The sequence below is a fragment of the Manis javanica genome, chromosome 6 (genome assembly GCF_040802235.1).
Source record: "Manis javanica isolate MJ-LG chromosome 6, MJ_LKY, whole genome shotgun sequence".
Lineage (NCBI taxonomy): Eukaryota > Metazoa > Chordata > Mammalia > Pholidota > Manidae > Manis > Manis javanica.
The window spans coordinates 86,132,403-86,153,159 of NC_133161.1; the positions used below are offsets into that span (position 1 = coordinate 86,132,403).

At 38.1% G+C, this 20,757-nt stretch overlaps 1 protein-coding gene across 13 annotated transcripts in view; it reads left to right on the plus strand.

Annotated features, from left to right (window-relative positions):
* GSAP (gamma-secretase activating protein) overlaps positions 1-20,757 on the plus strand; it is a 77,238-nt gene that overhangs the window by 26,256 nt on the left and 30,225 nt on the right. For all 13 annotated transcript variants that reach the window (XR_012132352.1, XR_012132351.1, XR_012132350.1 and 10 more), the window contains 10 exons: positions 2,403-2,507; positions 2,756-2,815; positions 3,765-3,808; positions 4,698-4,783; positions 11,718-11,795; positions 13,198-13,275; positions 16,737-16,829; positions 16,952-17,169; positions 18,905-18,974; positions 19,504-19,586. Coding sequence is in view for 9 of the 13 variants with exons in the window: in XM_073238958.1 (XP_073095059.1) it covers positions 2,403-2,507; positions 2,756-2,815; positions 3,765-3,808; positions 4,698-4,783; positions 11,718-11,795; positions 13,198-13,275; positions 16,737-16,829; positions 16,952-17,169; positions 18,905-18,974; positions 19,504-19,586 (915 nt within the window). In the remaining 4 variants the exon portion in view is untranslated. The remainder of the gene's footprint in view (positions 1-2,402; positions 2,508-2,755; positions 2,816-3,764; positions 3,809-4,697; positions 4,784-11,717; positions 11,796-13,197; positions 13,276-16,736; positions 16,830-16,951; positions 17,170-18,904; positions 18,975-19,503; positions 19,587-20,757) is intronic.

A 20,757-nucleotide genomic window follows, 5' to 3' on the forward strand; every position in this document is an offset into this window, starting at 1 on the left:
CATCTCAAATGTTTTTGTAGCTTTACATATTTAGTACTCACATTTCTTTGTGCTAAATCCTCAGGGATGGATAAATGGGTAGATGGGCGTATGTATTTAATAAATTTCAACAGCTTTTGCCTGATTGCTTTCCAAAAAACTTACAATTTATAGTTTTGCAAGCAAAGTGTGAGAGAGCCTTTCTCTTTATCCATACCACTAATAAGAGTATTTACCTTTTAAAAAAAAGTTCCAGTTTCATGGGTGTAAGTTGAAATCATTATTATTTTAGTTTGTGTTTCCCTTAATATTACTGAGTTTGAACATCTTCTGTGATTATTGGCTATGCAAATTTTTCTGAAAGTTGCTCAGTTATTTCCTTGTCTATTTTTCAACTGGGTTATCTTTTTTGTGACAGTTTGTTTGAGATCTTAACGTGTTATTGATATTAAACATGGCTTCCTTCAATATTTAAAGCATCTGCATCAAAATAGTCTTTCTCTGAAGACTTTAAAGTTATATAAACAAAATTGAAGTAGAAAATGGCATTTAGTAATTATGGATCTATGATGGAAAGCCTCAGATCAAGAAGCCTGAAAAATAACTGGCTTCTGAAGTAACTGGCTAAAAAATAACTAGAAAGTGTGTGGCTGGAGCTCTGGGCTGCCAAAAAGCTAAGTGGATGGCAAGGCAAGGACAGGGCCAGTGGTCAGAAAAGGGTCAGGCCAGAGAGGAAAGACCAAGGCAGATTTCCAAAGCCAGTGATGAGAACTCAGGGAGAGCATGAAATGAACAAGTTGGGGTCAGGAATTGGGGATGGGCACAGACAGAGGGCTGGCTGCTTAGCAGAGGGGTAGGGACCCATGGGGGACACTGCAGAGAGAGTGCAGGCAGGGGCTGTTGTTGGCAGCCCAGAAGGGATTCTGTTGCCCAAGACAGTGCAGCTTTGGCATTCTTGCACCCACATATGCCCCTCTGTGAGGCACCTCTGCCCTCATTCCTAAAGGCTTAGATGACACTTCTTAAGGCCATGTGCAGTTCCTTGCAGTCATTAACATCCCTGCATATAGAGGTGGTATAATTATCCTCATGTTTACAGGGAACACACCAACCAACTCAGAGGACAAAACTGAGATGTGTTGCCACACTCTCATGATCATGTTCTTGGCCATAAATGTCTGAGAGTTCTCAAATCTACCCTAACCTAACACATTTCAGAAAGATGGAGATAAGACCGTTTGCCCAAAGTTCAGAGTCTGATGTGTATTCTTGGATTTTTTTCCAGCATCACTTTCCTCTTGCTTAAATGTGATGAATCTAGGCAAGCAAGAAATGGAGGTGCATGATTCTGCATGCCCTGTGCCTCCTTGGAGTTCCACATTAGCCTCAGGGGAGAAATTCCTATTAGGATTAGAAAGGGTATAGGCATGAATATGGATCACTCTGACACTCTGATGTTCCCTTTTTCCTCATTTCTTCCACATCAACCTGTCTTCATTTCTTTGCTCATCTCTTCTAATACACTTTACTTTTGACTGGTAAGCATTTTGAGGAAAGTGAATACACTTTGTAGTATACTTGTCATTTCGTTGGCACTTTACTCTTGCTTACCTTATTTCATTTTCCTCCTTTTGACAAAGTATTCCTTGAGCACTATTATGTGCTGGGAATAATGAAGATATTGAGAATATAAAGGTGTGGTAGAAGATCTCACCACTCATTGGGTAGACTTAGAATGTTAATGAATATGTGCCTGTAACAGAAGCAGGGCAAAGCACCATAGGAACACAGAGGGGGTAGCTTTGCCTTCATCCTAGGGAGGTAAGGGAGGCTTTTGCACAGGAGACAATGCCTAAGCTGGGTCTAGAAGGGTGAGTAGTTAAGTATTGCTGAGAGATGAGCATTATCATCATATTCATGGTGCAGGACATAAAGGTAAGAGGCATGGCCAAAGCCGCATGAGGACTTTATGGCTCATCTGGGATTCACTGCCCAGCAGTCCCAGCTTCCAGGCCTCAGTTTTAACTGACATCACAGCCTCTGTATTTGGTAGTGAAACCCTCTTGTCTGGGGACACCTGAATGGGTTATGTCTGGAAGAGGAGGCTGAGTCTCCTACTGGCCCAGCTGTTGTTTCGTGGTAGGTGTGGCCTTGCCTTCAGCAGCCTTGGCCTCACTGTCAGACTGGGAACAAGAATAATGTAGCTTATTATAGAGTGTTTGGGAAGAGCAAGTAATGAAATGACACCTTAAGTCTTTTCTGGAAAGACTTTCCATTTGTATGCGTTGGGGGAAGCAGATGGCTAAAAAATTAAACTGGAAATATTTACATGTATTATAAAGATAGAACATGCAAAATACTAATAAAATCTAGAAATGTTATGTTTTAAAATATTTATTTCTAAAATCTCTTTGCCTCTTTAGGTGATTAAACATTCTGGGCATCTCCCAAGAGAGAGAATAGCTGAGGATTTTGTTTGGGCTCAGTGGGATATGTCAGAGCAGAGGTTATACTACGTTGACCCGAAGGTAAAAACTAGTCCACACTGGCCCTTGTTTTTATTGGAAAAATTTAATTTTGACATTACCATTTACAGTAATTGATTTATCACTACATTTTTGTTGATGGGGCAGTTGATAAAGGTTTATTAAAAATAAAAGGTTTTCTTTTTTTTTTCATGCTTCTTGGCTGCTTCCTTTTCTCCCTTTCTCTTTTTGTCACTAGTGTTCTTGTTGATTTTCTGGTAATTTATCACTTACTCTGTCTTCTCTTGTAGAAATCAATGAGCATCTTAAAATGTATCCAGTTTTATGCTGATGGGAAGTTTAACTTAATGGTAAGTCCAGAGAATGGCTGGCTACAGGAAATTTTGTAACATGTTGTCCCCTTTTGAAGAGAGTTGTTGTTATAAGGAGCGTTTTAGCATTCTTGATGTGGTGCCAGTCACTCATATGAGCAAATAAGATAGTGCTTGCTGTCTCCAGGCTTCAATTCTGTAACAAACACAATTAGTAGAGGTGATTAGAGCACACACAGGAAATTTCTGCAAACTGGATGCCTTTCATTAAATAAATACAAGGGTGAGGATCATTACAAGGTAAGAAGTATGGTCAGTAGTAGATAGCTATAAGTGGTAACAGGTCATTTGATCCAAAAGGACTTGTGAAGATGGTAGATTTGAGTATAAGGCAAAAGAAAAAAACTCAATGTTGAGGGTATAGTTTAATTAGTAAAAATCTTAGCATCACTCCTGGAAAAGCCACTTGCAGTACTAGCCTTTGGCGAGAAGTCATAAATATCTTTCTCTGTGATGGACAGAATGTTACTATTCTTTTTGACAGAGATTAATATTGGTTTCTAACACAGACTGGCATCACACCATTACAAGAACTCCATTTGCTCCTCCTGCCCTTTTTTTGACTTGCTCGCTCTCCTTTTCCAAAGGCTCCCGTCTACCCTCCTCACATGGTCGTCTGTGTCATAAAAGTCTTCACCTTCCAATTGGCTTTATGCAAACCATTTATGATAGTCAAACCTGAAGCAGTTTGCCAAGTGTTAGCTCTTTGCAGAATAAACACACATCAAGCTTGTAACTGTACGTAAAGTGTAAATATTCCCAGTGGACTGTGTGTGCTGTGGCCTGGGGCCATGGCCTCTGAAGGTGATGATGGTTAAACGGGTTCATCATTAGGCAGGCATGGTGTTGTCAGGCTTGATCTGATTTACAGAACTGTCATCAATTAATATCATTGTTTTTGTTTGTTTTCTCATGATTTTTTTGACAGTTTGAAGCACCCTTGGACATATCAGTAAGCGACTCAGAATTTAAGTAAGATGTTCCTAGATTACCATTCATTTTTGTGGGCAGAATGATTGTATTTATACCTAACTTGTGGTATTCAGATAAAAGGAGAATTTGATACTCTGTCTCTGTGTGTGTTCCTTTATATTTCTGTCCTCTATAGGGAACATAAACTCTATCAAGCATAAATACAGGGTTATTCTATGGAAAGTCAACCATATTTATTTTCTTAGCCATTTATTTCTATAGGGCTTCTCCATTTATTTTGATCTATGGAAGTGCTCTTCTCCCTATGATTCAATGAAAGGATTTGATAAGTCAACACTACATTTAGAACCAAACACACGAACCCTTTTATTGTTGCCATCAAAGAGGATGTCACAGGTCAGCCCACATGTAGCTCAGCTGAGTCTATTGCTTTACTTTACATCTCTTTACCTTTTTACACAAACTATAAAGTTTTTTTTCCCCAGGCAGTTTTATATGTAGTAAAAACATAAGACACTTTTGAAAAAACTGACACAAGGCCATCAGTGCACAAAGAAATGAAAGTCTTCTTGACTTAGAGTAAACAATCCTAAGCTGTTAAATATTTCACTAGCTTTGTTACCCGTCAACATTTAGTTGTGCTTATTTTAGGCATAGTATATTTGGTTCTCTAAATCAGAAAAGAGTTACAAAAATGCAAGTGGAAAGCAGTATTTTTTTTCTCTGTTGGCAGGACCATGCCATTTATGCACCATGTATTATTTTTGAACTAATGTTTTACAAAAATTTTTAACAAAAAGCACATTATCTACTTCAATTTCTTAGAGACACATCTCTGGTTTTGTGGGTTTACTATAGTGGTTATTATCCTTTGTGAGGGAACTTATTTTTAAATGCGTTCACAGTTTATTATCCTTTACGCTTTTAGTCTTGTCAACTTTGGATGTGATGATCTTCAAGACCAAGAGAAATTATCCGAACACCTGAAACTGCATGTTTTTACTAATCATACAGGTAAAACCAGGGTTGTATTATTCTTGAGTTCTATACAAAATGTAGTTGTTCAGCTAGATGGATCCTATAAATAAACTATAATAAGGCCACATTCTTACATAAGTGATCATACATTTATATACCAATTATGTTCTCCACTGTAATTTTATACATCTGTATTGGCATAAAAGAAGCCACAGTCAGCAGTTATTGTTCTAATAGTTATTGGTAATCTAACAGAGGAGCTGGATCTGTGTTTAATCAATTTACATTTTCTCATCTGCTCCATCTTTTAACAAATGGCATACAATGATGGGGATGCTTCTTGTGTCAAACTTACTGATGTGTTTGGATTCTAAACCTATGGGTTCTGTGTACCTGGCTGCTTCAAGAGCCAGGCTGGAACCTACTGAGCTACCAACCAAAGCTTAACATAAAGTTATTAGTGCACAACATTCTGTCTCTTAACACCTGTTGATGGCATACAGAGAAAATAGAGAGGTGAAAAATAGTAGCAGAAAATGAGAGGAATATGATTACATTTCAATGAATCTGGTGAAAAAAACTGTTCAATAACCATAAAACCATCTAAGTAATCAACTCAAAGACTAAATCCAGTAGTCATTTTTAATATCCCCTTTTCAATATATTAGTTAAATATTTCAGTAATTATTGACAGTTACCACTTGAGTTCAGTAGCACTTGAATTGAAATTGTACTCCTTTAAAGCCAAATTAGGGGTGTTCATTAAACCAACATTTGTGGAACACTTACTGTGTGCGATGTTGGAGATACAATGATGAGCAAAACTGACCTACTCTTTACTGGCATAAAGGTTACTGTTTGGTGTGGATTTTAGACATTAAATAACTGCACACATAGTCTTTAAACAGAAACATGATAAATATTATGAATGAGAATTACAGGAAGCCAGGCAGGCATATAATAAAATATCTTCAAATATGTTGTAGTTTAGCTGGTCCATCCCTGTTTCTCCCTCCCTCCAAGACATTCTGTCCCATTCCTGAGAACTGCCTCCTGAACCCTGCCCTGTTTCCCACCTCACTCCTTCATTATGTGTCCCAGTTTTCCTGTCCAACCCAGGTATCCCTCAGCCAAACAAGTCCCTCTCTAAACCAGTTCTGTGAGACTTAGGGAAGAAAGTGGTATTTCACTTGAGACTTGAGGGAGGTGTGTAACTAAGGCAGAGTGACTGAAGTAGAGGGAGCAGGGGAGCACTTGGGAGAGAAGCTGAAGAGGTGCAGGGACCAGATTATGTAGGCCTTGCAGACCATGGAAAGAGATTAAATCTTATCCTGAGAGCCATAATGTCATCAAAAGGTTTCTTTTTCTTAGAATGACATTTTATGCACTTAAGCATACAGAAAAGTTCAAGAATAGAATCAACATCCAGGCACCTCTTACTTATTCATACCTTTAAAATATTTGCTTTATTATTCTCCCCCTATATAGGTACCACTTTCTTCCTCTGTCTATACCATTCAAAATTAAGTTGCAGATGTCCTGACACCTTAACACTAAACAATACAGTGTATATTTCCTTAGGTTAAGGACACTTCCATAACTTCAGTTCTATTATCACTGAAGAAATTAATACAAGAGTCAGGAAAATATTTCATATTCAAATTTCCATAATTATTTCAAAAAATCCTATGTGAATGTATGTATACAATATATATATGTGTATATGTATATTAATGAATAAATATATGTATGTATATGAGTTTTAAAGTCAGAATCCCATCAAGATGCATGTATGACATTTGGTTATGTCTTTGTAGTCTCTCTCTGTGTAGACCAGTTCCCACCTCATATCCTCTTCCTTTTCTTTTTCTTTTTCTTCTCACAACATTGACATTTGATGAGTCCAGGTCATTTGCCTTGTGGAATGTCCCATATTCTAGATTTGTCCATTTCCTTGTCGACATATTTAACTTCTTCCTTCATCCTTCATATTTCCTGTAAACTGGCTTGTTAGTCTAACTGTTAGACATAAGTTAAACATTTCTTGTGAGAATACTTAATGGCTGATATTGTGAACTTCATTTGCACCAGATCAGGAGGTGCATGATGTCAGGATTCCTACTGTTTGTGATGCTAAGTTTGGTCATTTGGCTACAGGGTGCTACTGTCTGTCCCGTTGTAAGCCTGCACATTAGTGACTGGTGAGTGATGCTTTGGCATTGTGTGACTTATTCCCCATTATCTTTTCACCTGGTGGTTCTAGGATCCATTCATGCCCCTTCACTGAGGTGTTTTAAGCAGGTAGTGACAAGATTAGATATGTATTTTTAAAAGATTACTGTGCTGTGTGAAGAATGGATTGGAGGTGGCCAGGGAAAACGTGGGGAGATGAGTGGTTAGAATGAGGTGATAGTCATCCGTGAGAGACAAGGACAGCTCTAACTAGGCTGGGCAGTAGAGGCAGAGAGAACTAGATAGGCTGAGATGCATTCTGGAGATGGCACAGAAGACATGCTATAAATTAGATGGAGAGGAATGGTTCTCAGGTTTCTGGCATCAGCAAATGGGTGACCAGTGATGCCCACTGCTGAGGTATAGCAATTTCTGTGGAGCTTAGAAAGGGAGGCTGTGAGTTTTGTTTTGGACATTTAAATAACAGAGCTGGAGCTTAGAAGACAGGTCAGGGCTAGAAATGAATTAATGTCAAAGTTGTTAGACTATCGCTGGCATTTGAATCCATGGAAGGAGAACAAGGACAAAAGGGAAAAAGTTTAGGAATGAGATCTGGGAACAAAAATATATAAAGCTTAGGTGGAACATCCAACGAAAAAGGAAAACAATTGTCTGGAGAGAGAGAAGGAGGAAAGCCTAGTGTGGTATTAGAGCAGCCAAAGGCAGAGGGGGTTTCACCAAGGAGGGAGGACTCGCTGGTAATAGGTGGTGAGAAGTACAGTTCCCTGGGTCTAGCAGCTTGGAGGTTAGTTACCAGAAGTAGTTTGTGTTGGGTGATGGAGGAGAAATCTTGATTGCTGGGGTAAGTGGCATGTGGGAGTTGAAAAGATCTTAGCAGCGTGTGCAGACATGAGACAGGAGTAAGTGGAGAGGGAATTTGCTTGGAAGGTGGATGTAAAGGGAACCAGAATTCATGTGGAGGGACCTGGGGAGGCTCTTCTCTAATCCTGCACTTTAAGTGTGTTGGATATAAACAATCATCTTAGGCTTTTATGCTACAAAGCTTTTGTTCTGTTTCATTGTATTCCTATAGGAATTTCTCATGAGCAGTAGCAGCTATAACTTATAAATGGGTTTCTGTGACACATCTTAATTAATAAAATGTTAGGCTTATCTGGCATGAGATGTGAAAGAGTCTGTTTTTTTCCTTTCTCAGCAGTGTCTAGGAGAGTGGAAAATTAGACTTGCTTTTCAGCTTTGAAATAGAAAAAATGGCTTATTTTTTCAAAGGGATGCTTCTAGATTTAAGGTGAAACAAGCCAAAGAAGTGACTTCTGGGTTTCCGACTAGGCTGCTGTCAGGTCATATGTTTCCCGAATTGCTTTGCAAAAATGACTTGTTACCTTTGTGCTTGAAACAAACAAACAGAGAAACAAACAGACAAACACCTACTTCAGCAAATAGGAATGGAGGAGAGAGTAAATCGTTTAGTCCCTTTATAGCTCCTTCCAGAATAGCTTCATTTTCCACTGCTGTGGAGACCAGGATATGTGGTTCATGAAAGGAATGCTGACCGACTTAGGGTCTCACACAAGCTCAGCTTATTAACTATTTACACTAATGATGACACTATAAAAATATTTCACATTCAGTTGTCATATATTGGTCATCGGGAGCTGCTTTGTCCTTTTGGCATTACTTGTTACATTCCTGAAAGCATTTTTATCCTGAATTTTCCTGTCCTGGGAAATGAGAACCATACCTTCTAAGGAATTAGAGGTTAAAATCGCGGAGGCGCAGGTGAGAGCTGATGTGGGCAGAGGTGCTGCCGCCAACAGGTCGCATAGTTTAGTTTAACTCATGTTCACACTCATTGTTCTAAGAAATCTTTTACAGTACGAAAGTAAATCAGAGACTTCCTAAAGCTTTGAAGCAAAGAAAACATTCTTATCCCATCTGTCTGAAAGTCAACCCTGAAGCTGTACTCAGGGCAACTCTTACGTGTTCTATGTCAGTGGCTGTAATTTTTGTGCACTACCTACTGGGAGGTAGTCAGGTGCGAAAAGTGGAAATTCTTCCTTTCATATAATTGCCAGAACTGCCCTTCACAAACTCCCAAAATTAGACCTGTGTTTTAACATTTTATAGAGCCTTTTACGATGAGATAATTTCCCTTGGAAAACTTTGTCCGTAATAGCTTTCATTGTCCATATGGTTTCCGGAGAGCTAGCCAACTATGAGATGTTATATTCATCATTGATGAATATTTATTAAACATCTCTGGATACACCATTAAAAGCATGCTTTATTTTTTCAAACTGTGACCTCTAGGATCCATTTGTAAATAGCAGCAGAATTATTCTAGAATAATAATAATTTCGGCTAACCTTTATAGCAAGATACAACTCCTTTGCCAGAGCTTTATACATATCATCTAATTTAATTCTCACATAAGAACCATATGAACTTAGGTTCTATATTTTCTTTATTCCCAGATAAGGAAACTGAGGCTTAAAGAATTTAATTAATTTGCCTCAGGCAAATTTAAATAATGATGCCTGCGTCTCACCCTGAGAGATTTTGATTTAGTTGATCTAAGGTGGATCTATGAGCCCAGGTAAGTTTAATATACTTTCAGGGTTGAGAACCAGTGCTCCAGAGCTGTGTTGTCCAGTAAGGTAGTGACTAACCATGTGTGGCTATTTAAATTTAAATTAGTAAAGTAAAAAAGGAAGTTGCCACATTTTAAGTGCTCAGTAGCCAGCCACATGTGGCTAGTGGCTGCCATATTGGACAGCACACATATAGAACATTTCCATTATCAAAGAAAATCCTATGGATGGGACAGCTTGGAGAGCCTGTCACACCCCATTTCACTTTGCTATGTCTTGCCCTCACCCGTTTTTTGGGACTGGAAGAGGAAACTAAGCCACAGCCTATTTGGAAATATTAACTTACGAAAGCTGAACATGGCTCTCAGCATATGTAATTAGGTACCTTTATTCTACATCTCACTTTAACTTTCTTTCTTCAAAACAAGGAAAACCATAACCTTCAGTCTCTAAAGGATGGTATACAGAGGATTTTGCTAGAATGGAGGTTATGATCTTCCTTACATTGCTGACATTTCATATTCTTTCCTCAGGATAGGTTCCTTAAGATGAATTACTGAGTCAACAGATGTTACTATATTTAATCCTCTGCAAAACTATTTTTCAGAGAGGTTGTACTAATTCACTCTTCCACTACTATTATTTGAGAATGTTCTTCCCACTGCTTCCTTGGCAGAATTATCATTTTTAAAACTTCGCTAATTTGAAAGGGAAAATACGATGCCTTGTTTTAGTTTTCACCTCTTTGTCAGAGAGGCTGAAATTTTAACTGCTGAAAATTTCTCTCCTTGTGATCAGAGAACATAAACAAACAGGATAAACCAGTGTCTCTCTTCATTTTCCTTTCCTTCAAGAGCCTACCGCAATATATTGCTTAGTGTGTGCTGACTAATTGTTGAATTGAAATTTTTGCTGGTAGTTTGTTAATTTTATGAAAGTAGTCAAAGCAGTACATGGAACTTTTGTGACTTTCATAATTATTATTATTATTTGTTATGCTTCAGTATAGCATTACTTTTATTCTTAGTGAGTCTGCTGTAGTTTTCAAGAAAAGTTAGTATCATTGGTTGCTCAGTAATCATAACAGTAAGTTTACATTTGACAGAGTTGTTACTATTTTTACCTAATAGTTGTTTTTGTTGTGTTTAAGATATTGCATTTAAATATACTTCTAACCATGTATTTCAGTCTTAAATGCCATTTAAAAGTAGTCACAAATGATAAATATTAGAACAGAATGTTTAGGAATGTCCTTAAATAGGTTTCTTAGGGAAAATGGGCTTTTTTCCTGCCATGATTCTTTGGTAAAGGAACTAGTGGAGTATAAGCAAAGAAATATGGAGATTCACTGAAGTAATGATTGAATTTATACAGCTAATTATATCAACTCTGAGACTAGAATCCAGGTTTTCACACTCCTTGTGAAGTTCCTTTCCACCCTGGAAATCAATTTCAGTTAATCACAAAAATGTTAGCATGAGAAGAGCAGCATCAGTTTAAGCATTGATGCCCTCATCTGTAGGTCACTGATGGCCTACGAATGGCCTGTGCTTGTCTATCCAGAAGGCAACAGCTGCTAGAGATGTTGGATAGTTTTGCACCTTGAAGGAGGTGGGAAGGGTGAGGGTGTTCTGGAAGGACGGGGTAAGTGAAGGCGGGTCAGCACTCATCTGGAAAGGCTGCTCAAAGCCAGGAGATCACCTTTGGGCCAAAGTGACCCAAATAAGGGCAAACACCCTACACTCTTATTGCCCCAGTTTGCCTTCCATTCTAAATAAACAAGAAGACTGGAAACCTTCTGTAAAGAGGAGACACATTTTTGATAAACTTGGGTCAATAGCTATTAGTAATGGTGGAAGGCAAGCTAAGTAAGAGGGTATATGGAGAATCTTATGACACTTTGTAAACTTCCCTAGACGCACATGATTTCATTCATAAGAGTGTGTCTCTCTTCATTTTCCTTTCCTTTAAGAGCCTACTGCAATATATTGCTTAGTGTGTGCTGAGTAATAGTTGAATTGAAAACTTGCAACTTGTTAATAAGCCATTTCTAGAATTTGGAAATAATCTATGAGGTAAGTTGAGACAAAACACTTAAAGGAATAGAAATAAGGTTAAATGGCTTAGCAAACTTTTTATTGGTCTATGATTATTTTAAGCTCTACTAAATATCTTCTTACTTCTAGGGAGTTTGTGTTTATGTTACAGTCCGAAGTTTGACTCTTGGGAAGAAATCACATATTCAGTGTTTTACTTTCATAAAGGTACTTTTTATTTATTCTTTTTTTTTTCACTTTTACAGAATCACATTTAACAAATAGTAGTAAATTAAATGGATTTTGAAGTCTCACTATCTTGTAAATAAATTTTATCAGTACATTCTAAATATGTTTGCTGAAGAAATTCACTAATGATGAATATTGTTAGCTAATTATCTTTTAATTTTTAACAATTTTTTATAAGATATTTTTTCCTGACCTGCATCTTTTTTGGCCTGCAGACCAGTCCTATTGGACATATTTGCCAAAGTCTGTTTGCTTTCTCTATTACTACTATTTGGAAAATATCAACAGGTTTAACTTACAAAGGTTCGTAGGATTTTAGTTAAAAGCCTCCATGATCTCAGACCATAACAGATCTTAGCTCTAAGATATATTTATTTCATTTCACACCTGTGTGGCCCAGAAAAGTGATATGTCAACAGTTAGCCAGGCGGACAGGAGCAGGGGCCTGACCTTTTCAGTTCTCTAGTCTGTCACAGTATGCCTTTAATAGTTTTAGTCTGAACCATACTAAGGAGTATTTATTTTGCCTCTTTAGTTCCTTAAAATTAGTTTTTATGTAGTACCTACTGTGGGTGGAGTTAAATTTTTTGAAAATTTAAATGTTCAAAATTAAAAACAATTTATGCCAAGCCACACCAGAGTTTATTCTGCAGGATTGCCTAATATTACCTTCAGAAATTAGAGAGCCAAGTAAGAAAAGTTTAACAACTGATTCAACAATGAAGAAACTGAAAGTGAGTAACATATGTACTTCAGAAGTAACTTCAGAAGTAACATATGTACATGCTTTACTACTATAGATTTGATGTTTTGTGGAAACTTTTTGTATATTTTCCTAATGATTGATGATTAAAAGTTGCAAATAAAACTTTTCTGAAAGTTTTTTTGAATTAATAACTTCGATTAAGAGTTAGAAAGTGGATGGTGAACCCCAGCACACTGAGGTTGTAGACAGTCTAATCCCCTAACTCAGAGTGGGATTCCTAAGTGATTCAGAGGAGTCTCTGAGGGCTTTAATGGCTGCATGAGTGTGGCAGTGAACCATGAGGGCCACTGAGCCACCTGGTCTCCTCCATCCTTTGCATCCTTAAGTAGATTCCTTCAGATCCTTCTGTCCCAGAAAAACCACCTTTTATGGTCTAAGATTATACATAAGCCCAGAACAACTAAGAGGTTATGACTACCCTAGGTGATCCACCTTCACTGCTGGCTTTTGGAAAATGGTGGGGAACCACAGCATCTAGGATTCAGAAGATACTTGCTTTGTCAGTTTTATAGTTGCCAAATGTTGAGAGTCCTACATAGAGCCATTGCCTTGGGTAGAATTCCAGCTCTTTGTTTCTGAACATCCTTTCTCTTGTTTCATGTTTTCTCTCCACAGGGCAGAGCAAGACCTTCACTGTGGCTCTTGAGCATGTTGGCTCACATGTGAGAAAGGGCATTACTTTTCTCAACTTTGGTGAGTGAGAGAGAGGGATACATCTCTCTGCCCTGACCCTTCCTCCCAGTACACCTCTATATCTTGTTTTCCTCTCTGTGCACCCCAGGTTCTCATACCTTTTTAGAACTTGGATTGTGATGACGACCACTGACTGTTTTAAAGCCCAACAGGGGAAGTTTTCCTTGGGAAATAACCCCTCCCCCAAAATCAGCCTTTTGGGGAGGGAATGCATCTTCCTTTTTAGAGAACCTAGGTTATGAGCTTTCTTATGATTTTAGCAGCAATTCTAAAAAGCTGTTTGTTAGTATGAAAAGGATAGCAGTGAATGAGATGTTCCCTAAAAGCCTCAGAGAAATAATATGTCACATTGTCCTTGGATTCTAGAGAGGATAAAGACCTGTGGGAAATTGTCCATTCCCTGTTGCTAATTGCCAAGAGCTTCCAAGTCCCATGAATGATTATGGATCAACTTGAGTTAGTTGTTTTTCACTGAGTGAATTTGGTAAAGGGAACTTGGTAAAGGTTTGAGCATATTCATGGAGTCTATAATGAAGAAAATAAAGAAGGTTATTATCTTTCCCTATTGAGAGCTGCTTTTCTGTGCTGATTGGGATGAGGGTCCAAGCAGGTTAGCACAAGACCAAATAACATCAGCCTACTCATGGGACGCAGCACAATATTAAAAAAGAACTTCAGGTTTAGAGCACAAGATTCTTGGTATCTTCTTCAATCCTTGTTCCCCAGTCTATTAACCATCATGACAATGGCTTGAGAAGGTGTGGTGTGAGGGAACTGGGCAAAGTAAGAACTAAAATGAGAATAAAGTCCATGAAAAGATTTTTATTTTGAATGATACTATTGGCGAGATGAGAGATTGTATGCTAGGTGGGCTCGTATGTGGCAAACTTCGACATGAGCTCTGAATCTGTGGGAAAATTGCCTTACAGAGGCCTAATTCTACTGCTTCCTGTGGTAAGAGAAAAATATAAGCGTTCCTGGTCTGGGACTTGATTCTTATCAGTGATGCTATATCAGTATCCCATCTCAAGGGCGATGTGAGAAATTTTCCATTAAAAAAACTTAGCATTTTGTGAGGTCAAAGGTATTTTTCCTTCTTTCACTCCTGGGAACAACTCTTGAAAAGGGCAGCTATTAATGCTTTTCAGAGCATGGAAAGGGCAGAAACACTAGAGCTTTGTAAAAACAGGCTATCTTACATGAAATGAGGCTTCCTCCCTTCTTAAACACATTTTATAGCCACAAAGTCATGCCTAAGATTAAGATTGTTCTAGAGGTATTTTTATGACAAAAATATTGCTTTTTTGAGTGTTGTATTTCTTGCTATTCATTGCATATGATTTTGCTGTGTTGTTAAAGAGGCTTATCTTGGGTGAAATTTTAAAAAACAGAGTTTTCTGGAAGTTTTCTGTTAACCTCAAACACCTCTATATAAGAAAGATATGTTTATAAATAAACAGCTACCATTTAAAAAATGAGTACTACATATTAAGTGTTTTGCTTAAGTTATCTTGACTCTTACAACAATTCTGTCTGTGATGTTATCCCCATTTTGCAGGTAATGAAACTAAGGCTCAGAAGTCTTCTTTTAGTGTCTCTTATCAGGGCACTACATTAGTTTCTTATTGCTGCTACAACAAATCACCACAAATTTAGGGCTTAAAACAATACAAACATTGCCTTATGGTTCTGAAAGTGAGAATTCTGAAATGAGTCTTGAGGGGCTAAAATCAAGGTGTGGGCAGAAATGGTTCCTTCTGGAGATCCAGAAAACAATCCGTTCTTTGCCTCTGTCAGCATCTAGAGGCTAGCATTTCTTGGCCTGTGACTGCATCATTCCAGTCTATTTCATCACCACATGGATACTCTCCTCAAGATCCTTAATCACGTCAGCAAGTTCCCTTTAATCACTACGGTAACATATTCATGGGCTCTGGGGACTAGCACGTGAACGTCTTTAGGGACCATCACTTAGCCTACCACAGGTACTGTCTACATTGTTGGTGGGACAGTGATTTTTACGTGACAGTGTCCTACACATTGAGGGACCTAACATCCCTGGGGCCCACTCACCAAATGGCAAATAGGAATCCCCCTCCATCCCAGTGATTGTGACAACTTAAGACAACCTCATGTGTTTCAAATGCTCCTCTGCCAGGGACATCGTACCACCCTAGTGACCTGGTGAGGCTGGGAAGTCACCTGGCTCATACCAAACCCTTTCCATTGCGCCCTGTTATCACATTATTTGTGTTTTTCTACTTGAACATTGACATAATAATCCTAGTGCAACTGTTTGTGCTAAGCACTTAACATCATTTAATCCATGGTGACTGAAAGGACACATAAGTCAACTGGTTTGAGTTTTTCATCCTCTTTCCTTTCCACAGAACGCCTTCTATACAAGTGGTTAACATGTATTTCTCTGCTCCTTAGAAAAAAGAGTCCAGCTGGCTCACCTCACTTATAATCTAAATGTTTCATCCATATGAAGTTCACTACTCTGGTGTGAATTTCTCTGTTTTTCTAAGATACTACAAAAATCATTGGCAAGGGCTACTTCCACCCTCCCATTTTCCAGAAACCTCTTTTTATACCTGGCTTCAATCTGTGTGCAAATGTTCCTGGTACAAAAACATCTAGGGCCGGAACTGTGAAAGTGTGAGTTCTAGGCAGCTAGCTATGCGAGGAAATGGTACTTGACAAAGTGCCAGAATGCCGATAGGGACTGTTTTGGTAAACATCAATGTGAAGCCTCTTTGAGCAAAATGTGATGAGGATAGTGATGTCAAAGATGATGGCAATGAGTGGGGCCCACACAGGAAGCCAAACTTTAGAGCTTCCCAAACTGGCAGAAATAATGAAGGAAATTCCCAGTATAAGTTTATTGGATTAATCTTCCTAGTTTATTGGATTAAGGAATAATTCATGTTGCCTGATATTTTTTATTCTAATTTGCTCTTAGAAATCATTTAGATTCATATAAAGCCACAAATTCACTTAGAAACAAAACTACAGATATCATTAAGATAACCATGGCTAAATGCCTGAAGATTAGCCACAGATAGAAATACATGAAATGTGGCTAATAAGATGAAATGTATGGACATCAGATAGCTTATTATTACTTAGGTCAAAACTCAAGTATATGGTCTCCCTCAACTGTCTACAACTTAAGTGTTTTCAGAGAAGACAAGTAGTGATTTTACAGCATCTTACTATGCTGATGGACAGTGACTGTGAAGGGGTATGTGGGGGGGACTTGGTGAAGGGGGGAGCCTAGTAAACATAATGTTCTTCATGTAATTGTAGATTAATGATACCAAAATAAATAAATAAATAAATAAATAAAGTGTTTTAAAAGGTTCAAAGAAAAATAGGATACTGTGAAGTTCTGGGCTTTACCCTCATGTGTACAGCTCATATCACCTGTAGGTAACTTAAATCTTTCTCTCCTACAGACTATTATGTGGCTGTTTACCTACCTGGTCATTTCTTTCATCTACTTAACATTCAACATCCAGACCTGATCTGCCACAGTCTGTTTCTGACAGGTATGGCTATAGTTTTTCCCTCATGAACATGGTCCATTTGGGTTTGTTTCGACTTTAATATTTATGTTTGGGTGAGGGAGGTTTTATTTGCTGATTTTTCTGTTTCTTTTTATTTTTGCCAGGAAATAATGAAGTGATTGATATGCTACCTCATAGTCCTTTACAACCCATGTCAGGGTCCCTGGTACTGGATCAGTGTTCTGGAAGGCTCTATAGGGCACTCCTGAACCAGTCGTATTTATTACAATCCTTGTGGAACACACAGCTAGACTGTGAGAAGATGGCTGTGCTGCACTGCCTGCTCTCCTGTGGCCAGGATCCCCGGTTCCAGGAAGCCAAGGTGGGAATGTAGCTTAAGTTTAAAAGCTGGCAAGTAGACAACACCAAATGTATGTATGTAGGAGTTGAAATGAACAGACATTGCTTTTATACGGTAATGATTCACTGAGGTATATGGTCTCCCTTGTGACTCGGACGCATTCTCATCCGGGCTTTTTTTTTATGGATCCTGGCATACCTCACACTGCTCTTTTCCATATTGTAAGTGTTAGCTTTATGCATAACCTTGATGATATTATGTATATCATCAAAAGGACTAAAATCTGGTAGTATATGTTTATTATGTTTTAAATAAAGAAAGTTTACACTTATATTTATATTGCACATTATAGTTTATGAAGCACTTTCACATATTTTGCCAACTAATTTTACAGCTATCCTGTGAAGTTGGGGAAACCCCCTATTAGACTTGATTGGAACCAATGGGTGGTTGGTTAGTTGGAAAAAAGATATCTTAAACATTTTATTTCAACCTAAAACATATGAATGTACATTTATTCACCTACCTTTTGACATAGATTAAGGCCCTGTCTTTGGTTATCAGCTAACTGGAGTTCAAAATCATTTTTTTTTTTTTACATAAAACCTATAGTAATGTGTGGTCTTTGACTTCCTGTTAGTTTCTTTTTTAATTTTATTTTGTTATTTTTTTATTAAGATATTATTGATATACACTCTTATGAAGGTTTCCCATGAAAAAACAATGTGGTTATTACATCACCCATATTATCAAGTCCCCCCCATACCCCAATACAGTCACTGTCCATCAGTGCAGCAAGATGCCACAGATTCACTATTTGCCTTCTCTGTGCTACACTGTCTTCCCCGTGACCCCTCACACCATGTGTACTAAACATGACTTCCTGTTAGTTTCTTTCTTTCTTTCTTTTCTAGGGAGATCAATAATTTAAAGACCCTTTCAAAGCAATCTTTGTATATCGGGCAATTTTTCTCAATCTTTTTATAGTTGTCTCACCTACATGTACTTCTTTAGTAAGTGTTTTAGATACATGCCTGTTAGTCTGTCCAAAGCATTCAACTTTCGTTGACCCAACAACAGTCTTTTGCATCCATATTTCACTTGTCTATGGTCATATTTTATTAAATTACCTAATTGTGAAAATAAGTTTAACTATGAATTGGTCTGGAAAGAAAAACAACTTACTGGTAAGAGTAGAAATGTGAGAATTGACGGTGGTTAGGCAAGTCATGTACTTTGTCAATTCTAAGGTGGGGAACAAGGAGTTTCATTCCTGCACAGGTGAGGATGGTTTTGAAGATTGATTGAGAGTTGTTGCTATAACAAGGATTATCCCTCCCTTGGGCGGATGGTGCAGTGATGCCCACAAAGGTTGAATAGTGTGACAGTGTCCACACTGATGACTGGGCCGCCTCCAAGCTTAGTGGTTTGATTTGGGTTTTCCTGCATTCCCTGCCTGTCACACCAGTGCTTCTTGTAATTTGACCTGCTCTAGCAAAGCCACACATTGGATCAGAGAAGGCTGATTTGGATCATAGCCAAAGGCATCTATTAAGAAGATGCGGAGAAAGGACTTTATTTAAAATACTGTTTTACCCAAATTGTCTTGCATTATGTCTCTTGAGTGCAGTAGGGAAGTGAGTATATTCTTAGGCAATTCCAAAACAGACATAGAATTTTAAAAGATTTGCATATATTTTGTACTTTGGTGGTGCAAATTTAAACACCAACAGAATTGTCTTCTTACTCTTTAAAGATTATCCAGTGGATTTCTGAGAACATCTCTGCCTGCCATTCATTTGACCTCATTCAGGAATTTCTAATTGGTAGGTGCTGCTCGTAGTGCATATAGTTGAATCCTTAACCCTTTTGCCTGAGAGAGCGCAGTGCATGGGCAATGCCTCAGTCTGCCAACGTGCTGGGGAGGAGCCTTTTTCCCCTCACTCTGTTGTGGGGAAAATAAAATCTCATTCTCTTGTGGTTCTTTTGAGAACCTGTGACTAGTGAGACTGATGAAATAGAAGATAGGATCTTGATTCTATTACCTCATTTGTGATTTTATTTTTCAGTAAGATGTAACTTTCCTAGCTCAGTTTTGTGTTGGCTGGTTCTGTGTGAAGTGAGAGAATGCATGTGGAAAGACAGAGGTGCCCAGTAATTTTTAAAAATTATTCTAAAAAGCAGAACCTGAACATTCTAATCAATAGGTAGAACCATAATGGTTAGCTTTTTGAGGATGAAGGATAGGCAATGAACATTTTTGTTGATTTGCTTGTTTGGGTGAATTACAATGTCTACTGCCTTATTCTTATTAAAACATGTCTTTTTTCTCCTTTCTTTCAAAAATCCACTCAGCTGCTTCATATTGGAGCATATATCCAGAGACAAGTAACATGGACAAACTTTTGCCATATTCCTCAGTGTCCTCCTGGGAGACAGTAAGTTAGCACTTTGTATTCCTCATATAATTAAAACTGATTCACAGTGGTGGGTCAGTTGTAGGTCACCCCCTGTCACAGTAACCAAGGTTGTGATTTCATTTGCTTTGAGAGGATCTGAGTTGGAGTTTTCAAGTAAAAAAAAAATTAGTGAATCCTTGCTTGTTGGCCAAAGGTATTTATATAAAACAGTAGAATTGAAGGAGAGGTTCAACATATGTTACTCTTCCAGCTACCAAGCAGAATTGAGCCTCTATCATCTTCAAGTGGTATTTTTATTTTTTAGCAGCTAGAGTGGGTTAAAATGTTTCTTAGGTTTTTATAAATGAGAAATGGCTGGACCACAGCTGTTAGTCTGAGCTATTCTGTTTACCTAGATTAGCACCTGCATGACCCCTTTCCCCAGCCTTATAAAGAAAATCTGTAGTACTTCTGAGCCTCAAGATAAGTAAAAGTCAGTAATCTTAAGCAAATTCACTCCATTCAACCTTTCCTTCTGGATGGTCCAGCCTGCTTAATTGGGAAGCACTGAGCTAATATACTGTTCTTTTGAACATGGTGCAGTTAGAGGAGCTTTGTTGGACTGGGAAGTGAGAACCATGTATAGGCTGCCCCTGAATAGGTTCTGTCTCTTCTGCTTCCATATTTAGATTTTAGAACTACATGCTTAGTTTTGAGGCAGAGGTTTATATCAAAAGGCATTTAGAAAAATAAACTGAATTTAGGTAACAAAAATATTTTTAAAAAATGTACTAGGATAAATTGTGACACTTCCCATGTTATATTTAGACAATCTCAATAGTCTTTAAAAAGATGTAGTAGGTGTGTTTGATTAATTTCCAAAATTTTGGTATGCCCAATGGTAGTGTGTTCTAAAAGGTTCTTTTCTCTTCTCTTTTACTGTTAGAGTTATGAAACTTGCATGCCTCAGTGAAGAGTTTTAAGGGAAAGATCTAAGCTTGTTCCTTCTCCAAGCACTCACTGTTTTCTTTAAGAACCTTTGTGAATGTGCATGGAGACCTACGGTAACATTGGAGGTAGTTTGCGGATCAAACCACCCAGAGTCTGGAAATGCACATCTCAGCTTCTCCCCCCTACCACCTTACCAGTCCCTGTCCTGTGTTCAGTGTCTGGGAGGCAGGGACCATTCCTGTGTTCCTAGGGCCGTGTG